Source organism: Sinohyriopsis cumingii, chromosome 13, assembly GCF_028554795.1.
Source record: "Sinohyriopsis cumingii isolate HCF-2022 chromosome 13, ASM2855479v2, whole genome shotgun sequence".
NCBI lineage: Eukaryota > Metazoa > Mollusca > Bivalvia > Unionida > Unionidae > Sinohyriopsis > Sinohyriopsis cumingii.
The window spans coordinates 53,225,270-53,248,303 of NC_142973.1; the positions used below are offsets into that span (position 1 = coordinate 53,225,270).

The 23,034-nt window shown below is 37.4% G+C and overlaps 1 protein-coding gene across 1 annotated transcript in view; it reads left to right on the top strand.

Moving 5' to 3' along the window:
- The first annotated feature begins 11,721 nt into the window (after positions 1-11,721).
- Positions 11,722-23,034, top strand: part of LOC149785564 (uncharacterized) — a 79,247-nt gene continuing 67,934 nt past the window's right edge. The window contains exons 1-3 of the mRNA XM_089979912.1: positions 11,722-11,736; positions 15,654-15,837; positions 17,491-17,643. Of these exons, the coding sequence (XP_089836038.1) occupies positions 11,722-11,736; positions 15,654-15,837; positions 17,491-17,643 (352 nt within the window). The remainder of the gene's footprint in view (positions 11,737-15,653; positions 15,838-17,490; positions 17,644-23,034) is intronic.

The following is a 23,034-nucleotide window of genomic DNA, read 5'->3' on the forward strand; positions in this document are numbered from 1 at the left end:
GCGCTAAATGGAGGTCATCATCATCGCACAGGCAAACGCATGAAAGTTGATTTCATTACCAGATGCCAAAACACACCGAGATTGTTTCCACAACTGCGAAGTAGTATTCACCTATGTATCCTCAGCAATGTTCACCAACAAATATTTTCTACCATCATAGACTTAGTTAAGAAGAGAAAGACCTCGACTGTTTTTCAACAAGGATGCACTTGTTTGGGTAACAGTTATTAGGCAAAGACATTAATTAGATGCCAAAGGTACAGCTTCGAGACGAAATCACCGCGCTGATCGCAAAATACAAATTATATTTGTGGTCTTGCGGCAGCAGCAACTGTTGGCCTAGGCGTAGCTTGAATCACAGCAACGACAACCAACCTAGGTGCACCAATCGGAATTATTGTCGGGGCTATATCGATAGTAACCGGTGTCTCAGGTGTGCTAGCAAATTAATTACGATTGCATTCACGAGCACGCGTCTATTCACAACTGCTGAAAGTGACAAGAAAAAACCCAATATTATTAAACTATATTCGGTAGCTATGGAGGATAAAATAATTAACATGGCCGAGTTCAAGGTTGTGTTGGCGGAAATGGAAAATCACTGACAAATACGAACACAAATGAAACTCCGTGCGGTTTCGGATTTACAGACAATAAAAGTCGAGTAAGATGTTTTGATACAATCTGCCCCCGTCGTAATCCCACGGCGAATAGCCTGGGCAAGTACAACCTGATTCATGTATGTGGATACCGTAGACAGTCTGCTCAGCGTGCTAATCAGTCCATGGACTGTTCATGAGATGTGTTAATCTGGTATTTGTTATTTTAGCCCTTTGGAGTCTGATACACGTGATAAGCCTAACCCCCCATAACTGGTCACGTTCGTCGATTATTAATACTGATTATCTGTATGTTGTGCATAGCATGCTGCATGATTCCCTAAATCATTGGCGATAGAGGCTGTGACGTGTATCAGCGGGCCCAAAAGGACAAAAAGCCAAAACCGGCCTAATGACACAATGGTAGTAGTAGTAGTAGTAGTAGTAGTAGTAGTAGTAGTAGTAACAGTAGTAGTAGCAGTAGTAATAGTAGTAGTAATGGAATACAGTAAATTTATTTCTTCTAAATTTTTCTTTACTTTTTCAACATATAAGTTGTCTTTAAGCAAAGAATTTCCGGAAACCTAGTCCCTTTTTAAGTTATGTACATTAAAAAGTGATTGTTGTCATCGGGGAATGATCAGACCTATAGCTGGGACATATGTGTGTATTCTCAATATCAATAAAACTTAAACTCTCTTCGTTTATTAAGAACTAAACGTGCCATTTTAAACTGATTTTTCTGAATCCAAGTACACTATTTAATACCCATGGTTATAAAGTCTTCACTCATCTCACGGATGCAATTCTTTTTTCAGATTTTTTTCTTTCTTTCAGAACATTTATTTTTGTGTAATAATACACAGCTGTATCACAATCTTGAGATATGTTCCATGCTGCACAGCTGAAAGAAGTAGGATTTTATACTCTTTGATAACTGACACGACTACATCGAAAAATATTGCGGAATTTTCGTTAGTGAAATACATATTTATAAGTGTTATTTGGTGATTCCCAGCTTCCATATCAAGAGCAATTATATTTCGTTTGCTATCCTTCAAGCGTCTTGAAACTTCAAAATATACATTATTTGCGAAGAGTATTGTCACACAACGAGATTTGCTTGTTCCACAACGCAAAATAACATTTATATTCCCATCGTGTTTCAACATATGACTCGATTGCTTCTGTGAAATGAGTATCTTGCAAACAATCTATGGAACATTTTTCTCACAAATGCAAACATCTTTTCATTTTTTTCATATCTCCTCGTCTCCTTGTATGTAAAGAAAAAATACTAATCATTTTCAAATAAGATTAAAAAGAATTGTGCAATTCTTAAAAATATACCCATATAACATAAATTGTAAATATGGCAATAAAGAGTTAAATAATGTGAAGGATCTCCTGAATGATCAAGCAAGAAAAAAAATATGTACATTTTAAACATAAAAAGTGAGAGTGAAGTAAAGTAGTAGGCACGAAGATTGCATGAAAGAATTTAAAAAATAAATAAATGATATTCAAGGACAAAGTATGTTTCAGTTTTGAAAACGTTCATGATCTTGCTCACCAAATACATCATTTTGCCCTCTATTCTCATTCATTGTTTATGATCAGATAATATATATGTCTCTGGACCTTTGATTAAAGGCAAAATTTAGTCACACCAAGCAACCGAAAGGGGAAAGAATACAATAATGAAATGGAGATAGAAAATTGATATTGAGGATATGAACACTTGTATCGCTGGCAGCAATGTTAAATAAATCATTATAATGACTTAGATGAACTGAAAATACATTTAAATGTTTGAATTACCTCTTGCTCGTTCCTCGTGTCGCTTAGTATGTATTACCAACTCGTTTCAGTGTTATAGTCAGTATGTGAAAGCAAGCGAGTTCAATGTTCACGTAGTTGACCATGATGTGTTTGTAGAGCTATATTTTCTTCATTTAAACCATCTTTCTTGTTTAAATAATAATCGTGTCTTATATATATATATATAACATCGTGAATTATCAAGATGTGAAAATTACTTATTACAATGTACGGAATGGTTCTATAACTCCAATGTAACGATTAGTATTTACATTTTAAAAATATGTATCAATTTTACCTTGGAAACATCAAGAGATTCATTTCTGGCCTGTTCTCAGATCAGCTTGTGAAGAGAATAATTTATTCACAGTATCTTGATAATATATTTTACTTTACACCTATTGAAAATACTTTGTATGCAAGACATTATGAGGGATATTTTGGGACTGATAATCGTTTGTTATGCTCATTTGTTTAATTTCTAGTTAGGATTTAGATCTCAATTTAAGATAATTATTTTTACTTTTTAATAATAATAATAATAATAATCATTTATTCAGTAATTTAGGCCAGTTTTATACATACTTATATTACACACATTTATGTAAATTGTTAATATAACTTTGTCAGCTTTGGGAAGCTGAATCCTTAATTCTTTGCAAAAAGATTGACAAAAATTGTTTTTCGTCTAAAATATGTTGATTTAGCCAGACATACCCAAAAGCAACCAAAAAAGAGACAATGAATGACCAAAATTAACAAAATAGAACTTTGTTTCAGGCATGTCTGCACGTACGTCGAATATGAAAAGCAAAGGTCCACCTACAACTGTGGTTTTTGGGGGTGGACAGAATGTTCGAGATACAAGTAACGTTATAAATTCTATCTATCTGTCTATCTATCTATATCTATCTATCTATCTATCTATCTATCATCTATCTATCTATCTATCTATCTATCTATCTATCTATCTATTTATCTATCTATCTATCTATCTATCTATCTATCTATCTATCTATCTGTCTGTTTGTCTGTCTACCTATATATCGATGCAGAATATTGTTGAAATTTTAAATTAAAAGATCTTAATGAAACTAGCCTTAATACTTTCAAACCCAATCCGTTCAATAATCCAAAGCAACAACAAGTCAGGTATGACAACGCAAACACAACAAATTAAACTTTTCAAAGTGAATTAAATCACTCTATATATTACTAATGCGCACTTATCGAAACATAATAACTTGTGTTGGATCGGCTTTTGAAACGGATTTCATTACTTTTTTTGACAATCAATTAAAAGACAACGGAATAAATGGAGTTTCCCGGTAGGAAGAAAAACGCGAGTTTAAGTTCTTCATTTGCAAAGATTACCGTAAATCAGGAGATTTTCTTTAGAGTGCTAAACATGTTATGTATACAATTGGAAATAGATTTGTATTAAACTTTATTCTCTGATTATTTTTGGTAAATTACTGATAAATTAACCAGAAACAGAATTTGAGGAAGAATGTTGAATTCGCTTATCCCACAATAATCATTTAAAGCTTTTACCTAAACATTAAGTTAGATCAATGGTTAGTGTATATTTTTTTATCAATTTTAATTACTTTGTAATTACCGCTGTTGGAGGGAAGCATATTTAAGGTACAGTCTTTGGGGATTACTCTTAATTGTTTCTTTTCTTTATATGGAGGATCTTTCCAAATCTTAAAAGGCTAAATAAATGCATATATGTAACAATTTTCATTTTCCGCTAGGTAATTTATTTTCTAAAAGTAAACATACGGTTATTTATTCATAGTATTTCAGACAAAATATGATAATCACTTTTTCTGCGCAAATGGAGGTATTATGCAGAAACGTATTGTAATAGAATCCCCTATGAGGGAGGAGGTATCTGACGACATCACCTTTGAATGTGAACAATCCTGCGATTATTCAGACGAGGAGGCTGATGATTACAAAGGACACGTTCGAGAAATTACTTCAGGGCTGCTGTCAACATTTATTTGACTTGCCTACGAATCAAGGATCCTACCAGATACGACTGAACCAAAGGTCCTTACGCGATGGGGATATTCAATCCCTCCTCCATTTTATAATCTTCTTGCACGAACTCATCTTTTGCACATCGGAAGAAGAATTTATCGAGCATATCATTATGCTCCAGGACCCTTACAAAATGGGACAGTTAAAAAGAGCTTGTCAGTCAGTCAAATCACATAGCGCGGAGGAACACTCGGATCTAGTAGTTCAGGCAGGTTAGAGGAAGAATAGATGACTCAGCTTTGGCTTTACCATCGGCTAGACTAACATTTTGATAAACATTCGAGCGAACCTTTGACAGACCTTGAGTGATGAGTACATTTTTTTTTTGGCATTGCTGATGATCACTGCGACATTAGCCGTTCTTGCAGAGGCTCTTAATTTGTTTCTAAGGGTCGTGTAATTATTGATCTCGTCCATAATGAGCGTGAACTCATCAGAAAGGGAGTCATCAAGGAAAGGTCTTATGACTAAGTCTGCAATGGAGCTGAGCTTACCCTCGTCCATGACACGAATATGAGTTGTTGAGTCTTTGGAGGGTACACTGCCCAGATAGCGAGAAGAGTCCGCACACGAGTAACGTGCCTTCCTTGACAGGGTGTAGCAAAAGGAGCATCCATTAGAGTAGTAAGCACACCCACACATATATGGCTACAGTTATCGACGCTGCCGCCATACCATCAAAAATGTCAACCTCTCATCCATATATTTTGCAGAGACAGAGAGAGAAAGAGAGAGAGAGCGTTGATGTTTGATCTCCACCTTAAGCTGAGCTTCTATCTCGCGGGTTATATCCGAAAGATTGCGACACTTTATAACCTGATGTTAGCTTGAAGCTTTAAATCGACTAAGCGACAACTTCAGTAAATAGTCTAACCTTCAAGAGAAGCAAAGATCTTCGCGCAAGGAAACTTAGGGACCATTAGCAGTTGCCACATTGGGGTTCGCTCTAGACTAAATAAGATGAGGCCTAACATTTTCGGACGTCAATGGAAAACCTGCCACCGAAGTTAAAACGATGGCTAAGTTAGTACTACGTACAGCGACATCGACATAAGCCTTTGAAGCCGTGTCATGGAGAGTGGTTGGTTAACCCATATCCATTATTTCATAGCCTTCATATCCAAGGAAGTGGTTATAATATCCCGGGGAGGCTGAAGTACCCACTTGAACAGCGTCTTTTCGACTGACAGATACCTCTATACACATCAACATGGTATCACCAGCTTTGACTCCCATAAAAAGAGCCAGTTCACGGTCTTTGGTATCAACATAGCCTTTGGTTGCCGCTTCTCTGACCACTGTAGGATTTGTTTAATCCCCGATTTTATTCAAGTTAACGTTTATGGAACCCTGCATGGATGTTATTAAATCTACGACACCGTGGTTACTAGTAGAATGTTCAAAGCATGATTTGTCGCCGCATCTTGTCTGATACGATTGTAATTTTAATTTTTTATTCATATACAAGGGAACAGTCATCCTTTTGTCAGCCTTGGAGAACTTTTTCCATTTTCGCGGATTACATATGCTTCTAAGGTGTTTACTGTAGCATGTTCATACCATTTTCTTCCTGTATTGTGGTCACTGGTAGATACAGCCAAGCCCGTTATAATTTTGCCACCTTGGATAGGTCGGCGGTCCAGGTGTCTCCAGCCTTGAAAATCGAGAGAACTACTTCCTCGTTAACATACCTTATCGCTGTCATTTTGCACAAGCGTGTGATTGTGACACGTCCAGTTGTTGTTAAATAGTCACACCCGTGTGGTCGGTGCAGTTTCTGTGCGACCGCTTGCTAACGGTTGTAGTACTATTTTACCTTCTCGTATCACTTCGTGGAGACATTTTAAGGTTTGCAATGTTGTGGAGGTCCTGCCTGGTGCGTATCGAACGGATTGGAATACTACGAGATCCTAGTTTCACGCCTGAGCTCTCTCGGTTCCCGACGTTATCTGTAAATAGAGTTAGGTCGTTTGGGTCGGAGACGCAGACGTGTTTGTTGAAGGCTAAGGCCATGCTTATCGAAATTTATCGTGCTTGGCTCCTTGGTATTATCGCGCTGAGATTTGATAGGATAACTGGTTGGAGACCACGTTCTGTTGCTTGTCCATAGTCTAGGTTGTAATCTTACGCGCTGGTGTCATATTTGGAATCCAAAGAGCAAGCTTTGTCGGCTGCGCTGTTGCTGATGATATCGTCGATGTCGTATGTGTATTTGATAGTAAGCTTAGCGCTGCAGATGACCTTGCGTACCTCCCGGAAAAAGCCATTATGAGTCAGCGCGTGAAGCAATGAAAGTTGCTGTGCGCGTCCAATATCCCTTGTGGTGTCGCGAAGCCCAGGTTTTAGATGGCATTGCTTGCGTTGGGCATCCTCAGCCGCATTCCTAACCTTTTTCAAGGTAAATTGGAACTGGTCGGCATTACCTGTGGAGTCCTTTATGAAAATGATGGTTTGGTCCGCAATGCGGGTGTATTCATCGTTGTAGGGGCCAAGCCGAGGATTTTCGTGGCGACGTAAACGTGGTATAGGCAGATCTCCACTTTTGTTATGGTGAATAATTTAGCGAGAGCTTTCAAACAAAGCCATGATAATATTGGTGAAGAGCACAATCTTATACCCCCGCAGCAATGTCACTGTCATCCTTCGCAGTTTAGATCAAGCACACAACCTTGCGGTAGGCCTCTGGGAGAATGAAATATCAAGAGATGTCCTGCACCAGTAGATCAACCCGATCTTTTTTGTGGGGATCATGCGATCATGCTCAGAATAAAGTGAAGGCTGTTGATTCGAGAAACTCGGCAGGGGAAGTGGTCAGGCGTTCGTTTGGACTCACGTAGCCTGGACCGGTCTAGACTGGCCGGTCACGTAATATCAGTTCACATGGTCCGGGGTGAAGAATACCGCATTTCGTAGCATGTATTAGCAGGCTGGGTCATCCGCACTGGTGTCAAAAACATAAATCACATTCCACTTTATTCAGCGAGTCAAAATGTTCCGAAACAGATCGGTCTTGCGGCTTCTTGAGAGGGAGATCACCAGAACCTAAACCCGGTCGTCCAGCAGGGACTAGTGATACCGTAGAATTTTAATAATCCGTACAGCTGAAAATTCAGTTACAACCGCATCGTATTTCTATGCAGAGACATGCACGTTAGGCACAAGGTCGATGTGGCTGTGATCCATGATCAAAAGATCATTTAGGTAATGCCGTATCCCATTAGGATGGAGCGATGGAGACAAGACCCGTCTTACATCCGTCCAGGGTTTATTGGAAGGTGGCGTCGACAGTTAGAAAGCTTGCAGATTTGGTATTGAGAAACTCCCTTCTATGTGTGACGATATTGAGTTATAGAGTAGACTTTAATTCTGCCTTAACCGTCGACAGCGCTACATCATTGGCCATTTGAGATTATGCACTATTTGTCATTAGGATGGATAATATCTTGGGACATAGCTCTGCAAAGAAGGTTATCGTTAAATATCATATAAACGTTTTTGGTTGTTGGTCTGGTCTCGCAACCTTTCCTTTGACCATGATGCTAGTGTAAAAGACCGAATTGTTTAGCAGCTTAGAGTAGTCCTTCTCTATTTAGTCCGTAGCCTTAGCCCGTTCATCCGTATTGATTTATATATAAAGTGCCATCCATGGGCTATGGTCAAACTCTATCGCCCAATGGACCTTGATGACCTGTATACCATGTATGGTAAAGAACTGGAGCATTCGGTAGTGAAGGACGTATCGCCCATTCTTCAGAAGATCGGGTAGAAGACTTTTACATCCGATGATGCGACCTCCCAGCTTTTGTAACGAGGTCTCTGTGATAAGCTGAAAACCATGGTTCTTTGATAGACAATGTCTCTAGCCCAGCGGAAAGTTGTGTAGCTTTCCTGTATTATCCAGATCGACCTCGAGAACGTATCTCTTGTACGCCTCTTACTCTATGCTACTTAAATCAGCCTAATGCTCTGCGTCATCGCCTATTCATAACGGTTACTAATATCCATGTATATGGACCTGTTGGAAGGCATGGATAGATCATAGTTTAGACAAGGTTGGATCTTAGTCTTCGCATATCACTTGTAGACCATTGAGATGCCGCCTCGAAGGCCACGCTCGAAAAAGAGGTGCATATCAATGGTTTTGAGCAGGGCATCCCAGCTCATACCGGCGGTGCTAAAGTAGTGGAAATGGTCCGATGCAATTTGTCTTCATGGAAACAACTAAGAAGGCTTCAAGGACGTCTGCCAGAAGGAGCGTGTCTGTCTTAAGATAGAGATCGTGATAGTCTCCAGTGGTCTTACAGCCAAAGGTAGTCTATACTTTCTGGGTGGAGCTGGACGTTGCAGCTCTTATGGGCTGCTCACCGGAATCGACCGGTGATGTGGCTTTGACCTCAAACATAACCGCTTTCGTCAGATGTGACAGACCTTCTCATCGTGAAATGCCGCAGCGTGTGAGTGGACTTATTGTAGAGGTCAGGAAAAGTCTTGGAGGCATCAGTAGCAGATTTGTTTTTATGTTCGTTTTTGATACTGCTATGCATCGTCTGGGAAATGTCTTTGATTCTTACATATTGCTGCTTTTCATCTTAGGTTAGTAGTAATCTTCTCCAACTGAGCCTTGGCACTATGGTTAAACTTAACACCCTTTTTCCGAACTCCTTTGTTAGGACGTTGATAAAGCTGGGGCTCATTACTTTGAATAGCTTAGATCGATCTGCTTCTAGATCGTTACCTGTTGGTATCAAGGCTTGATAGTCGACGACAATTGTATATTTTCCATTACAACCCTCTTTTTGTACGAAAGTTAGGAAAGGATATCGCCTCGCAGTAATTGGTGGACTTCGCAGCCATGTTGACCTTTCCTATGGCTCATTTCTAGGTCGCTTTGGATGGTGTTGTGTCCTACGCTCGCGTCTGCCTCAGAGCTGGTACGTGTGGCTGCCTCAGAGCTGGTGTATATATAATCCAGCCGCTTAGTGCTGACGTCGGTCACACGAACGACGGATGGGGCGGTTTGCCTAGCTTGGGCTACTAGTACTGCCTCCAGAATATCATCATATTCACGCTGGATGATCTTTCCCTTCCTTAACATGGTTCGGCATGGTTAGGCTAGACAGTGAAATTCCATTGTGTACTTCCAATTTCTAAATGGAATATTGCAGTTGGTCGCTGCTGGCTTCCGCCATGGCAGGCGTATATGTGTGGTTGTGTATGCTATTGCAACTGACCTTTCTGTAATTAGTCAACTGGTAGGTCGGTGGGGGTGGGGAGATGTGCTCATTCTTGAGGTCAAGTAGCCGACTATATTATCTTGTCACTGGAAAAATATTCATTGGTGCTTAAGATCTAGCAGAATCAATTTGTAGTAATGTTGTGTTCAGTAGTTCATTTGGGCTGGAATGTATTTCTTTAAATTGTTCAATTCAAGTGTATTTTCTCTGGAAATACAGAATGCACGTTACAAAATATTATTCTTGGACAGAGACATTTACTGGGACTTATTGTGAATTCAAACTTGTAATTATATTACTGTGTTTCAAACAAAATACTGTTGGTAGCACAACACAACACAGGCACATAAATACCTTCAGCGTTGGACTTAATTCGGATTTCTACTAATATTTATTCATACCTTTAAATTATTAGGACTTGAGTCTGTAATTCTATATTTATTTTGAGATTTACTTCGCAATACCGTAAGTTCCTTTTTTCATTTTCACTTTGTATTCTAGATAAATAAATTAATAATAGAATTTTACAAAGCCTGTAGATTTTCATTATTTTCTGTTATTTGTTTTAAGAGCACAGACTCATGCCAATTAGAAATGATATCTTAAGGATATTTCATGACAACACCCTAGGCAGCGATGTGGTCCATCGCGGTAAATCTTTTATAACGTTAAAAGTTAATATTTAATGACTTGAAATTTTTTGAACTTGGTCTTCTGCCTTGAAGTCTCAGCATTAATTAAATTTTGTGGACACTGTTGATAATAATACAGATTAACGTTTACGCTGACTCCTACTAGCAAGAGTCAATAATTCAAGCATGTGGGATACAGCTATCGTTCTCATATTGACTGGACGTATTTCCTTAATCCCTACATTCATCAATGAAGTCATTTCAATCAGAATGGAACACTTCTAATTTCATTCTATAAACTGAATATAGGTATGCATCAGTACTTGAAAGTGTGTCGGGTAACAAAATTAGATCCCCTTAGTGGTTAATGTCATTTCAAGTGAAAATGTGACATTATCACCTGATTTCATGTCTAGGCAAAGCCTTGACCTCGTACAGATATTTGGTGCAGGTTACACAAACATTTATATATTACAGATAGTATGTCCCATGTCCGTTTCCTAAGTAGAAGTGCCGGGTTATCAGTAGAAAAAATATGGCCTTTTGATCAGACTCTGTATCCGTAGCGTAACTTTGAAAATTTCTTGATATGTTTGAATTAAATATTACCCATATATACATAAGTGAGAGAACGTTAACTTTTTAGTTCATAATACATTTGCCACTGCTAGATAATTATATCAACATACTTCCAGATAACATATTTCTTCATTCTTTCTTTAAACAGACAAGTATCCAGAACAATGCGAAAATGCTGTGACGGTTGGACATCCATTTGGGGAAGCTGTACCCTTGGTTAGTTTTTACACTTTTAAACACGTTTACAAAAATTACTAGAGGATTTGTTTTATTACATTGTTTAAATAAAGTTAATTCTCAAAGTCATCTAGATATAATGTCGAAACACCATCCTTCATAATGCACTTTCCCTCAAAAATTCCAAGGGTTTTATTACCATCACTTATCAATGACTGCATGATATATACGTAAAACGTAAGAATATGTGGAAATGTTTCTTTCCTGGCCATATTTGGGATTTATCATAGTTAATGCAATCTTTTACACCTCCATTGACGCAAACGAGATGGCAAAATCTATTCATACAAGCACATACGCACGGTTAAATTAGGTTAAGTATGAATTTTTTTAAAACTTTGGACAATTATTAATTCTACAAATGCGAAATATATTATTATCGCGAGCCTTGGCCATTGCGTTTTGTACGGATTCCTCTGAATCAATTTGTTTTTTGCGTGCTCAGTAAAAGAAAACGTTACCGTTAGATACTTCTTTCGCCTTTTTGTGATCTTCGACATGGCCATGTGACGTAATTTGCCCTTTGAAAGTGTAACCGAAGTTTAGACTCGGTTTTTGAGATGCAAAATGGAGGACAAAGTGGTCTGTCTTATTGGCCGTGGTTTATGCAATGAAGCAAGATGGTGGACAACAGATCGCCATTTTTAGAGCAGCAAAACACTCTACAGAAAGGGATGAAGTCTACAAACCATGACCTGAATATCCATATCCGCAGAAGCGAACAAATACATGCATATTATTTTAATAAAGACTCTCTCTCTCTCTCTCTCTCTCTCTCTCAATACACAACAATATACAAGGTTACAAGGTTATTCAATAGGTTTACAGTTTGCAAGAAATTACATGTTATTGAAACGATCACCGCAACCGTTATATATGGTGCAAATTATTCCGAAGATATGGCTTTTTACCACCTGGGTAGGTGCTAATACACCTGAAGTGGCAAATATGTGATTTTAATGATATATTCGAATTTTATTATTATATTATTCTAACACGTATTATGTTTTATTAAACACCGCGTGTTTAATAAGAGAATACCGGCATATTATATTATCTAATGACACAGATCGGTTCTCCATGAACATATATTTCAAATTTCAACTTGCTGCCAAATAAACGATAATTTCGGACAACAATCTCTGAGCTACTGGTTGCCTGGTGTTGGGTTCACTTGCGTGAAATTAGATGTAATTTAGCATTATTACAAATGAACTATCTAAATAAATTCCAGGAAAATATCACCCTTTTCGTTGTAAAATTGTTATGCCCTAGAATAAATAAACAATTCTCTATATTGAACGAAGACCAAACTCATATGGCAATCGGAAACTTGAAATTAAACGGCCTCATACGAAGCATGGCACATTTCATAACGTAGACATATCAAAAATGCATTCTTGCTTGAAAAATGAAGAAAAAAAACGGGTTGACTAACCAAGGGGTAGTAAATGGACAATTCGCAAATGTATCTGCTCTCCTATTCATGGAAACGCATCTGTTCTACTATTCATAGAAATGTATCTGCTTTACTATTCATGGAAATCTATCTGTTCCACTATTATGGAAATGTATCTATTCTACTATTCATAGAAATGTATCTGTTCTACTATTCATGGAAATGGATATGTTCTACTATTCATGAAAATATATATGTTCTACTATTCATGGAAATGTATATGTTCTACTATTCATGGAAATGTATCTGTTCTACTATTCATAGAAATGTATCTGCTCTCCTCTTCATGGAAACGTATCTGTTCTACTATTCATAGAAATGTATCTGCTCTCCTATTCATGGAAACGTATCTGTTATACTATTCATAGAAATGTATCTGCTCTCATATTCATGGAAACGTATCTGTTCTAATATTCATAGAAATGTATCTGCTCTACTATTCATAGAAATGTGTCTGCTCTACAATTCATGGAAATGCATTTGCTCTAGTATTCATGGAAATGTATCTGTTCTACTATTCACGGAAATGTATCTGTTCTACTATTCATGGAAACGTATCTGTTCTACTATTCATAGAAATGTATCTGCTCTACTATTCATGAAAATGTATCTGCTCTACTATTCATAGTAATGTATCTGCTATACTATTCATGGAAACGTATGTGTTCTACTATTCACGGAAATGTATCTGCTCTACTATTCATGGAAATGTATCTGTTCTACTATTCATGGAAACGTATCTGTTCATCTATTCACGGAAATGTATCTATTCTACTATTGACGGAAATGTATCTGCTCTACTATTCATGGAAATGGGTCTGTTCTACTATTCATTGAAATGTATCTGTTCTCCTGTTCATGGAAATGGATCTGTTCTACTATTCATGCAAATGGATATGTTCTACTATTCGTGCAAATGTATCTGTTCTACTATTCATGCAAATGTATCTGTTCTATTATTCATAGAAATGTATCTGTTCTACTATTCACGGAAATGTATCTGCTCTACTCATGGAAACACAAAATCAAGAATTATAAATGAAACGTATGAACTTTGTCACTGAATAAAAATCTTTCAATAATTCGTGACCAAAATTAAAATTGTCAGCATCTAAACTTGATATAATAAGAACGCGTGTTTTATATTTCTCCGTGATCCTTTTGTTTTAATAATGCATTGTGGTTTATTTATATGTTTGTCATTGTTATAAGCCATGGGAGACAATCCACTACGTTCCGTTAAAAAACTGCTTCCCGGATCATCACCAGCAGCATGCGCGATGATGTTTTGTGCGTTGAAACAATACTAAAATATTCGAGTTTAATCTGTACGAAGCAGAAGCAATAAGAATTATGCCAATGACTCTCAAGACCACGTGGCACTTTCTCCCACTTTCAATTATCTAATTTAGTTGACATTATCTTTTGATCATGAAGCTTGCAAGTTGCATTTTAAAGTTTTTATAGTTTTACATTTTCTGTCAAATAACATCAGACAGACGGTTTCGTACTTGGTTTGTTATATAGATCTATTTAAGTTGCCTGCCAGTTGCAGTGATTATTATTTATAATAGTGTGTCTAATTCTCCACGGCAACAATGAAAGCTATCTCTAAAAAAAAAAAAATATTATGTCAGTATGTTTACTTTTTATACCTCTTCGAGTAATGATCCCACAGGCGGGCAAGAAATCTAATCTAAGGTTTATGTTTTTATATTTGTAAATAAAATCTATTCGGTAACTTCTATATCCGTCTACCCGTGCTAAAATTACAATGTAATATGTCTTTTTAGTATAAAGAAATATACTACAAAGACAAACAACAATAAAAAGTCTTTTACGATTCCATGCATTGTACTTCAAACACGAGCAGACGACTGGATGAAACTGGCTAGATTGCACTAGGATATACTAAAGATAATAGTACCCCTTTATTAATACAACGCAAAGGTTGGGTAAGCATGGTATGACTAAAACAGCTTCGTTTTTTGCCTTGCCCCTCCACAAAGATGTTCTATTTGGCCACATATTTGCTTTTTCACAAAGTTTCCAAACGAGGAAATATTGTACACCCAATTTCCCGAAGAGAAATATTGCATAGGTGGATGTATGGCTCATTAGTATTGGTTTGCTATTGTAATAATGACAAATGGTTGACAGTTGCATATGCACACATCCATTTAAAACAATTATCTGAGAATATATTCATTTATGTCAACTTTATCTTTAATGCATCACTTAAATATCTTTATCTTTTCGTTGCTATTAAAATTTTATGTTTATGATATAAACAAGATCACCCGCAGTTTCAACTTTTACCATAGTCTCATTATATATCCCCGTTTGTTTGTACCCCCTACCGATTTCAATAACGAAAACGTTTAATGTGATAAAAGGTGCACATAACTAAGTCAATTGAATCATTGATTTATAATTTCTAACCTGACTGTGACCAGAATGGCACTAATACTGGCATCCCCTTCACCTTTCATGCTTAACGGACTTTCCATACTATCACGGCGCCATATTGCGTACACTATGGGTTAGTTTATTTCCATCCAACAAAATAATGACGTAGTTGATCCTATTCGGTAACTGCCGGATAATTCCGTAAATTGCCAGAATGTTGAGAGTTTGGAATTATACCCCTTGGCCTTTGCACACATGAACGTAAAAATTAAACCGCTTGTTAAATCCACGTGAAAGGCAAATTTGCTTTTTGTCATTCTATTCAACATTGTAAATATCGGAATCAGACGACATATGTATGTGTCGTGCACACACCCCTTTGCTAGAAATTATAAATCAATGAATGAATTGACTAAGTTCATTGCACTATTTATCGCATTAAAGTTTTCCATTATTGAAATCGGTAGTGGGGTACAAACAAACGGGGATGTATAGTCAGAATATAGATCACAGTGTGAATGTATGGCCAAAGTAAAGTATTTATTTTTATTAATTTTAAGGTATTGAATTAAATCAGACGTTTTGCTAACAACTATACAGCAACGATTAGTTGTATCCTAAAATTTAAAAGTACCCTTCTGCCACAGCCTTGTGTGATGGAAAGACAAATTACAACGGTGCCTGCAACAGAAATGAAGGGTACGTAAACTACACTAATGGAAGCATTGTCCAAAATAGTGGCGGGCAGTGCAAGGAACCTAATGTTTGTGTGAACTGCAATGAGGGCTACTACTCGGCTGGACCATACTGCAGAGGTGCGTAAATATCATAGTAACAAGTCCCTGCGTACACACATATATTTTCTTTGCGTTCTATATTTCTATGTTCTGTGTTCCTCCCGTGTACATAATACCTGTACAGTATTGGACATTTAACATGTATGGTTCTATTTTGCTGTCCCATCTATCTATTTATCTGTATATATATATATATATATATATATATATATATATATATATATATATATATATATATATATATATATATATGCATGCATTCATGCAATCGTACATACATACATACATACATACATCAAGTTATCTGTTTTTGAATTTTATACACAAGATTTTATAGAAAGAAAAACTAAAGTTCGAATAATATTTCAAGACGAAAACATTTTGTGTTCATTATTACTGTTTTTCTACTGACCCTTATTGATTGTCATTTTATCCACATCTATGTCTCTGTCTTATAATATCAGTAGTGAGCACATCTCAGGGCAAAAACTAAATTTGTTGCCATAAATTTCGTGACTAGTAACCGACGCGATATCCCTTACCATTTCATGATCGTAGCTGCAGACTTGCTTATTTAAGCCTGTCATAAAAATAGCTGAATTTATAAACTGTGGAAATGATACCAACTATGGATAGCTGAAACGTGTATGAAATACTTTACATAAGTGACGAGTTCTGAATCTATGTATATCGACGATTCTTGTTGAATTTACATGACATTCGGATGTGTTATCTGCTTGAAAGTACGTAATTTGACTGGCGCAAGCTGAAGTACAAGCCTTCCTTTCTAACAGGCGGGAGGCTTTGAATTGATTGTAATTATTCTGGATCATTTTGAAACAGAAACTATAGAAGAAGCACACTGTCAGAACCGAAAATAAAGAATTTTTTTAATTTCATTGGTGCAACAAACGGGAATATTACAGTCGATCCAAATCCATACTAATTTGTCTTCTTGTATTGTATAACATGCATGAAAACGTCTCGAACACTGTATTGCATGTACAAAGTTTTCGTATGAAGAGAATTACATTTTATCACTTCAATGTGCTTATATAATTCCAGGCCTTGCTTACTCACGGTGGTCTATCCACAAAATTATGAGTCAACTGTAAATCAGCCTGTTTATATTTGTGATTTGTTTCTTGTAAGCATGCAATGAAATTTGTTATTTTGCCTGGCTTTTAAGATAGAGAGAACGATGCGTGCGTACGAAAGATTCTAGATTTGTTCATTAAAATAACATTGCACCTTTTCTTGATGATTTAGTCAATAAACTAAGGACATTTTTGTGACAAACACAGTTGTTTGGTTTATCATTATTATTATTATTATTATTATTATTATTATTATATATATATATATATATATATATATATATATATATATATATATATATATATATATATATATATATATATATATACTTTAGACAAATCGACGTTATATTTATCATTCCATTTTGGATGTCAATTGAAAAGGTATTCTTCTAGACATGGTCCGGAAGAAGACACTTGCTCATGTTTTAATCTTAACGAATACAGAAACAAAGTAGAAATCAACATAAGCTAACCTATTTGGTTCCTCTTTGTGTTAGCATACATACAATTATTGTTCTGATGATATATTGTTAATATTTTACGGTAAATCCAAATATTGGCTATGTTGCAGCGTGCACAAAGATTGATAATTGCAATATTCCATCATGTACCCGGTCTGGTGACACAACATGTACCCGCTGTGATGGAGAGTATGGGATAGGTATCAATGGATACGGAAGATACGCATACACCAGGTTTCTTGATGGCTTTAAAACTTGTAAACGTAAGTAAGAAACAAGCACGCATACGCACGTTGATACACGTTTAATTCTTATCGACTCGAGGAAACGTTGTTTGTTTGTTGTTGTTGTTTTGTTTTGTTTTTTGTATTATCAAAAAGCCACACTTAAACCGACACCAGTAGCTTGATAAATCGTTGGATTGTGAATAAGGTGTTTGTAGAATATGACTTTTTGAATCCACAAGCCGCCATTTTTAAGCAAGACTTTTGCTAAGAAATAATGATTACATTACCAGTAGGGGTACCTATCAAACTTCGAGTTTCGTCACAAAACGATTAAAACTCTGGTTGCAACTGCCTGGTACCCCCCACGAAAGCGACCGACTAAAATAGCGGACTCACTCTTGTCAGATAATTAGAGTGATTTTATGAATACCAGATATTTGTATTTGAAGGTGTTAAGATATACCAGAATGACTGTGGGTAATGATTATACCACGAGGTTTGGCTAAATGGTGTTGAATCCAGAGGGGTGCAAAAGGCCACCTGCTAGCCCTTACCTGTCAATCATTGAGAAGTCATCCTCTGGTTTATCAGCTTAGATTGTCTTCAGTGAGAATTAATTCCGTTTTCCTACCGCCGCTCGTGGTGATTGTCGTTTCCACTGATTACATTTGTGTTTGAATTTAACCTCTGTGAGTTCCAAGTACGAAGCGAATCAGTAGAAACATCGAAAGTAATTTAGACTATGATAGGAATGAGCCCCCCAGAGGATGACGTGCATGCAACTTCTTGTGTGCATGTGTATATGTAACCAGCTTCGACTCAAAACCAATACACAATCCGTTTTTGTTTTTTTTTTATTCTTGGCGTTTTTTTTTCATTCTTAGAAATGAATTGAAACAAACAAGCAGGCGCCCGCAGTTATTATAAAAAGAACAACAGTCCCAGGCTCAATCCCACAGTGGATTGTAGACCGTCGATTCGCTAGTTTCCATCACTATAACAACACACTTAACAAAACACTGTAAACAAATTTCAGATAAGTTTTGCGTGTGTTATTTACAATATTGTGACCATCATCTTTTGTACGTTAAGTAAGTAAATTAAGATTGCAGCCTAAATATTAAAATGGACTCATTACTGTTTGTATGATGACACATTGGAGATTAGGAGATGTAAATTAAAACTGAATGCAATGATAAGCTCTATACCACAGGCATTTTCTGTACAAATGAAAAGTACACTAGCGATACACACCGGAAATCGTTAGTCATCTTAAGAGTATTTATAGTAAACTATCCGTAATATATAAAAGGTTTTTACCTGCCAACAATGTTATAAAATTATTAAATTTAGATCGTCTTTAAAATGATAAAAGACTTTAAGGTAATACATGTTTTTAAAGTAATACAAATGATTTGTACGATGAGTAAAGTATTTGTTAATTAAAATACAGCAAACAAGATTTTTTTTTTAAACATATCGGTTCATGGTAATCAATCAACACCATACATGATCAATACTCAATGTAGAAGGAAAGTAGACCTGTAGGGTTATAGCAGTTTCATATAATTATAGTTTAGGTGATTGCGAATTACTATTATATACAACTGGAATGTGCGGCCAAGAGGAATTCGATGGTATATACATGTTAGTTTGCTGTACAGAAGTTGGATCTTCTTGTCTTGTTTCTTTGAGAGAAGGCCAGTTTTTCTAACAGTCCTTACATTTGTTATTATTTTGTTCAAACTTGTATATGCTTAGATGATGAGTGACATTACATGTTATCACACATAAACATACAAACACATTTACATTGATTACTGTTACGATTTAGAATCGTCCCAGATTTGACATTGGTGAGGTACAATATCTATGGGATGCTTTATTATTGATGTATTTCTAACCCTGACTGTATTTACACTGCAGTGTTTACCCCAGAGTGATAACACACTCCAGACAGTTATACTAACGTTCTAACGAGCAGACTGTTGTCAAACAATATGAGCCACTTCATTCCATGCTGTAAGTTGGACCAAGCCTCTAGAAAGTTATTAGTGTTTGGGGCGAGGTGGCCGAAACTGGATGCTTTTTCCTTGCGTGCCGTTGCTCTTACTGTGTGTAAATATGTGCCCACAGCTCCACTGGTAACCCCATGGTGAATATTAAACTGTATAAAAATTGGAGACATTTTTTGATGAGCGGAGCGGCACATTAAGATGGGCACAGTGCAATATATTCTTTTGGCGCGCTGATGATGGACCTGGAGTCAGAATGTTGTCGTCCCAGGGGTTGCAGCTGTCCCAATGGTTCTGCCGTTTACGCTCTCCCTGTCGTTTCCAGTTCGGCTTATTCCACCCAGCTCACATGTATGTGGAATTTTCAGCGACTTTTGTCATGGTTGCTTCGCGTTCTTTCGCTTTTGGACAGACTATAAGTTCTTTTTTTGGAACCGACTGAATCATGCTCCTGGCAAATACCTCGATACAGTAGAGTACACTCTTTGTGGGAAAAAAAACTAAAAACAAAACAAATGTTGTTTTGTCGTTGTGGAGTTGAGTGATTAAAAGATTTACATATTCCGATGCAAATTTTACTATGTTCAAATACCACATTAACATTGTTGTCGCAATCACCGCCGCGGTTCCCAGAGGTCAGTACTTTGAAGTTTTGTTTAGGTTCCAAATAAAACACGCTATAACTCCTACCTGACTGCGGGTTGGGTTAGGGTGCTCTGAGTTGCCCAGGGTCTCAATGTATATCTCATTTACACCCTCGTCCACCCCAATTGAAACAGGGTTATGTCAGCCTGCTGTTGCACAGATACTCCTCCACCAATGGCTTGTGTTCCTTGTCGATATCAAACGTTTGGGCGAATACTCTATTATCGTACGCTACCACGGGATTGTCAAGAGGCACCAACGATTAGTATTCATCGGCAGTGTCTGGCTGCTCCCCCATAGCTTGCTTTTTCTAGTGTTACCTTAAAGCAAGATCCATGAGCTCTAATTGCAACCTTTCTTGAGTGGCGATAGAAAGATGGTTAGAGATTTTGATACTCCGGTAGGCTGTGCGTTGATCTTGAGACTCTCGCACTTAATGATCTATGGAACGTTATGGAGGCAAAACCAAAAAGGAAGCTGAGCCAACAGAGAATAAACAAGTATGGATTGTATTTCTTTGCCACCAGCTATGTAATGGGTTTACGTTGTCAGTTCTTCTATCTCATTTAATGGGACTTCTACTTTGTTGGTACGGTAGGACTCACGAGGAACAAACTCATCCATGTCAAAGCTGCCTTCAGCCATGGGATGTAGCTATACCGCCTTATTGAATAAAGGGCGTGTGAACTACAATATCACCACTGTTGAGTATGTCTCAATGCGGAAAGAGGTCCTGAAAGAAATGGCGAATTAGTCTATCAAGACACAGAGCTCCGGATAATTTCAATCTAACCCAGTTTACCATTGTCATTGATGTGAGGTTGATGGAAGACTCCATATGTCAGGAAGGCGCATCGAAAACGCGAATGAAGGCATGATGCTACAAACAGACAAAATTTCCAAGACGGCAGGAGAGTTGAACGCGTACATATATACTATCATGGACATCCAGCTCAACATACAAATTCGCCAGTGTCTAAACCGTGTGATAGCCTCAGAGCAAGGTCCGCGCCCACTGAAGCGCTATCACGGGATGCCTGTGTGAGTGTTTTGATAACTTACAAGCCGCACTGTTCTATGGTACTTGGCCACGACATTGTAAGAAAAGCTTTTTTGCCTGAAAAATGCTCGAGTCGGCAATTACGGACCCCTTCGATTACGTCTTCATCATCTGCCCTACTATGCGTTCGCTGTAAGGTTAGAGGAAACTACCAGGCTTACTACAAAGATAAAGATTCATTTAGGGACTAGCTGAGAGAAACCGATATAACTGAGGCTTCGAGACGAAGGAAAGGCCTTGGACTTTCTTCAAATGGAACATTTTGGCAAAAAAAAAACTCACTCTACGCACAGACCTACCAGTGTCCTACCAGATTTTGTTTTCTCACTTCTTGTAGAATTTTAGTGGTGTGTTTGATAGCCCGCATGACGATGTGGTTTATAGTTTGTCTGTTGTACTACTTAGAGTCAGGCGATCAGTGAATCTTATCCAAAACTTCACAAAAGCCAAGACAGAAGGGCTATAAGTGACAGTGATCTTGAGGAAGGGAAAGCAACAAAGCTAGCATAAGCTCTTGACACAACAATTACCGCACAGCTATAAGAGCAATAACGATTGATACAGAGGGAACAGCTAGTATAGTAACACGTCAGCGTAATCGCCTGTCTGAGCTGGTTGCTTCTGGAGCTGCGAAAGAATAAATAGTAAAGCATCTTGCCTTTTATGTCCTCAAGGTGATGAGCGATGATTAGATAGCAACATCATATGCCATATACGGGACCAAACTGTGGGTCAGAACAACTGCTTCGAGCCGGGCGTCTCTACTTGACCTGTACACAGCAGTTGTGAGCCACATTTTTTCCACAGACAGATGCAAGCATCTTGGGAGGGTTTTAAAAGAATATCCTCTCATCCAGGCCTCCTTGACGAGTATGAAAACTAACACCAATTGCTGCTGGTATCATATAATATACGCATGTTGAAGAAAAGCAAGATCAAAAGAATAACAAATGATAAATGGGATTTAGAAACCGAAGTTAGTGTTATGGGTGCCGTGTTACAGCACTGAGCCACGCACAGCATGAGGGGGATGAAATTGGCCTCCACCGTACGTAAGCCATTGTAAGGAGTTAAACCGTACTCTGAACTTTGACTGCTCCTCGAATTATTTAATACATAATACAGATAATAGCTGCTTAGCAAATTATAGTTACCTTATTCTAGTTATATCTGTCATCAACTGTTCTTCATGAATTTTATTCCAAACCATCTCCCACAAGCCATCATCGCCACGCAAAGGTTTTCACACAAGTGAAAATCACAGGCGAACTATTTCCTGGTGAGTATGATCTACTACTGATATCTTGCAAGGAATAGATTCCTAAGAATCATACTGTTAGGTGAATTTACAATCATATAAGTTGTAACATCGAAAGCTTGCTCATGTAGAGTAATTAGGCTATCATACTAACCTCGAAAAACACATTCGGAAATCAATGCAACAAGCATACTTAACCCATTCGAAAATGGAAGTCCTTTTAGATAAAACTCGCGATTGAAGCAACTACATCATGCACTATGGAAACGAAGATGCAAAACTATTAGACTAGGATTAAACGGTTTTTATTGTGTAAACTTGATTTAAATTAAGCAGAACAACGATGCACGTCTGGTTATGACAGAAATAGAGGTGCACAGTGTAGCCCAAACGAGAACTGCTTCAATAAAAATCGTGTTTGAAAGGTGTGTTAAGATCCGACAGTAGAA